Raw genomic sequence first — 3,871 nt, 5'->3', positions numbered from 1 at the left:
AACCCCCTTTCCAGGTGATCAGAGAGAGGCTAACAGCTGCTAAACCTTTTAGTGGACACTCTTCCTCTCAGCCGTCCTTGTTGAGTGCCTGTCCAGCATTGGACTTAGTCTGGGGTTGGGATGGGAGCTGGACTTCAGAAAGTTCCTGGGCTCAAATGGAAGAAACTCCCTGCCTGTGCTGTGCTTTAAGGGTCAGGAGCCCAGGGGGTTTAATGAGATGGCTCTGGCCTCTGGAATGGGGATGGTCACTCACCTGTCTCAGCCCCACGGGGAAGAAGAAAGGCCAACAGGAGCAGGAGAGGCTGCATCTTCCCTGAGGTCTGCCCAAGTCAGAGCTTCTGGTGTTTCTTCCTTCCAGACACAGAGCCCCGGAGGGGAACAAAGGAAGTGTGACTCAGTGACATTACACACCTCGACCCATGCTCCTCTAGTTTTGTTGGGTACCATTATACGAGGTGGTTTGTCAAAGTTCTCTGGCTTGGTTAGGTGAGAATGACACTGTCACCACATTTGCACTCCTCCTGCTAAGCCATAAGAAGAAGGAACAGGAAAGTGAAGACTGTGACTGCTGCCAACAGAGGGGCTGGAACCCCAAAGTCCCTAAGTGACTACATCAGAAATGTTTCCCTTTCCGTGATCCAGGCTCTTTTTTCCTTTCTGATGAAATCATGAATAATGATTTAGCCAGCTAGATCCAGGGATATGAGTGACATGGCTTCTGCCCTTGAGCGGCAGACGGTCAGCTGGAGTAGACTGAGAATCTGAGGTTAGGGTATGAGATGGTAAGGGCTCTGGCGAAGGGTCTTCTGGTGGTGTGAGATAGAGGCTGGACTAGGTAGCCCCGGACACACCCAAATACCCCAAATGGTAACTCCATTTCCTATCTTACCACCATTCCAGCCTCATATTTTTGGACTATTCAGAATCCACTCTTTAAATATAAATACTCTGTGACAAAGAGAGCTTCTCTTATCCCACGGTTTTGAACAAAAATCCTGGACTTGATATTCATTGGCTCAAAACAAATCATCTTTGGGTCCATCAGAATGGAATGGCCTGGTTGGTTTATGCTTAAGTCATTTAGCACCCCTTGAGCTGAGGTGGGCACTGACCTGCCGAAATCATAGTGCCTCTCTGTGGGCAATTTCCCCTCAAGAAATGCTGGTTACTGTTGCCAGGTGATGGGGAAATGGATGCTGATCATCCTGATAGTACTATCTACTAAGTTTTCTCTGTCCAGTGTCCAGAGAACCCTGTCTCTGGTGTCCCTGTGTTGAGCAGTCGTAAACAATTGCAAACCGATTGTCTCAACACTCACCAGTGTGACAGCAGAAGAAAGAGGAATGGAAAGGGAGCCACTGTGAGCTTTACACAGCCCAGCCTCAATTCTGTGCCAAGAACAGCATCCTATGAATACACAGAGAAAAAGTGAAAATAAACGTGCTTAAGCATCAGCGGTGATCTCTGGGTAGTGGAATTCTCGGTAATTTTCACTTTCTTATTTATATGTTCTGTATTTAACTATCTTTCTATGTAGAATATGTAAAACTTTTATACCCCAAATACATTTTCCCGTAGTCGAAGCGCAGTCATCAATGGCGAACATTCTGCAAACCATTTTTTTTCAGCTTAGCCTTCTTTAAGGTGGATGTTTTACAATGAGGTTACTTTTCTGAATCCAACTTTATATAAAAGATTTAGAGATTGTTGAAAATATAAGAAAAAAATTCCTCAGTAGGCTTACGGCTATGGAACAAATACTTTTCATTATAATGAGTTTCCTTTGGAGACACACACGCACACACACACGCACACGCACGCACACACACACACACACACACACACACACACGAACAATGGGAGGTGGAGAGAGGCTGGCACAGACCAACATGGAAGAGCACTGTCAAAGTCATTTCTGGCTGCAGGAGAATGGTCTGCCAGGGCACCAGAGGATGCTCTGGGCTCGGGGCTAAAAATAAGGCTGTGACAGGCACTCATGCTGGGCCAAGGAGTACTGACGGGCCCTTCTTAAACTTCTTAGGCTTCTAAGCTGCTCTGGTTTGGGGAAGGGAGCACTGCATAAGGTGAGTTACACCATTCCAAAATCTTCCCACTCATTTGTTAGGGTGGAGAATTGTTCCCCCACCCCAGATCTTTTTAGTTAATCCTTCTTCCAATTTATGGATTCTTTTATGTTCATATTGGCACTGGGGCTGCATGGGGGTAGGGGTATGTGTGTAGGAGAACGGCATGGTCAAGATAAGGGAGTCTTCTAGAAAAGGGTCACTTTTTCCTGGCGAGTTGTCTTCTATTTCCTGACAGAGTTTACATTCAGCCTGGCAGGGGGAGCTGGCACTGGGGAGGTGTATCTGGAAGGAGCTGGCTATCAATGTAGCATGATTTTTTATTCTAGAGGTGGAAGGTGGGGTATACTGAAGGGGGAAGCCTATAACAGATCCGAAATGTGAACAGACGATTGCTGGACACACAGTAGGTAACTAACAAATGTTTTGGTGAATAAAAGAGGAATCAGTGATTTCTGCTCTAGAGATAAAAAGTTATTAAATGTCTGGCAGACTCCCCTCCATCCACTTTGCCCAATGCAGTATTAGCTTGTGCCCTCGGAGAAGATGAAGGATCACTTCCGGGACGCCTCAGTTTGGTCTCTGCAGTTTGAGGTATCTCATTGTTCTTGCTATCCATTTCAAAAAGCTTGAGATCCTGGTGTAGACACTTGGAGGTCTCGCATCCTTCTTTCCATAGGAGACAATGCCCTGAGCCATGTTGTTACACACGAGGGGGCCCCCAGAGTCTCCCTGTGGGCAGAGCGAGGATGGACTGAGCTGGGCCTTCTCCTGGTCCTGCTTGCCTCACTGTCCCAGGAGTGGCTGGTCTATGTTAGGGAGCTGCATGGGACATCAGGGCCAGGGCAGGCCTTGTCACCTCTCTAGGTCCTGGGGCTCCAGCCTGGCCATGACTGTCCCCTTCCCCCTCCTCCGGGAAACCTCTGCCCATAAATGGATGTGGGACAATCTCTCATTCCCTCCCTCCCCCTCTCCCCCCATCCAGGGAGACAGGACCAGAGACTGAATCAGTGGAAAGACTGAGGATATAGGGATATGACTAGTTTCTACTGTCCAGGGTCTCCTCAAAGCTCAGCCATGCCCACAGTTGCCATGGGCAATGCTGGGGATCTCACCTTAAAAGAATTCTGAATCTTCGTTGGGTTCCCCACACATATTTGAGTGGTGCTGTCGTAAAGGTCTTTGTAGTGAAAGTTGCATTGTTTGTCACTTTGGATTTCAAGCTCTACCTCACGCAGTCTCACTGACAAGTTGGTGGTCACGCCTTGGCGTCCCCAGCCGGCCACACTACACACCATCCCTGGCTTTACCTGCGCTATCCTTCTGGGCAGACTGAGAATTCTCACGGCGGCAGTCAGGTTGGCCTTCTTCTTTAGCTGAAGGCAAAGGATAGGAATTCTAATCTACCAATGACCTACAGAGTCCAGGGACAGCCCTGGGGTTGCTGTTGTTACAGCCCTGGGACGAGTAAAGGGTCATACTGGGAAGGGGGACAGGATTGAGCTCACAAGGAGTGCAAAACCCTGGGGTTAAAGTGTGCAAGAACTAGTGGAGCCCTACAGTTACCTGCAGTAACATAATGTCATTGGCTTTGGTGTCAGGATTATAGTCTGGGTGGGGTATGGCTCTTGTCACCAGGATGACCTGCTGGGTCTTCTCCTGCTCCAAAATGTTGTGGGCCCCCAGAGTGACGCTGATTGAACTGCATAAAGAGCAGAGAGGGAGGTGGAGTCACAGGAAATACAGCCCAGGGGCTGTGAAAGAAAAAGGACAGTTGAGTACAGGGT

The 3,871-nt window shown here is 48.4% G+C and overlaps 1 protein-coding gene across 1 annotated transcript in view; it reads right to left on the bottom strand.

The window, feature by feature from the left end:
• Window positions 1-2,550: 2,550 nt before the first annotated feature.
• The window catches only part of LOC105302756 (mast cell protease 3-like), a 6,055-nt gene continuing 4,734 nt past the window's right edge, over window positions 2,551-3,871 (bottom strand). The window contains exons 2-5 of the mRNA XM_011375948.2: window positions 3,829-3,838; window positions 3,651-3,786; window positions 3,200-3,460; window positions 2,551-2,816 (exon numbers count right to left, since the gene is read on the bottom strand). Of these exons, the coding sequence (XP_011374250.1) occupies window positions 2,655-2,816; window positions 3,200-3,460; window positions 3,651-3,786; window positions 3,829-3,838 (569 nt within the window). The 3' untranslated portion in view covers window positions 2,551-2,654. The remainder of the gene's footprint in view (window positions 2,817-3,199; window positions 3,461-3,650; window positions 3,787-3,828; window positions 3,839-3,871) is intronic.

This window comes from Pteropus vampyrus, unplaced genomic scaffold (genome assembly GCF_000151845.1).
Source record: "Pteropus vampyrus isolate Shadow unplaced genomic scaffold, Pvam_2.0 Scaffold281, whole genome shotgun sequence".
Lineage (NCBI taxonomy): Eukaryota > Metazoa > Chordata > Mammalia > Chiroptera > Pteropodidae > Pteropus > Pteropus vampyrus.
This window is presented reverse-complemented; position numbering and strand designations above follow the sequence as displayed.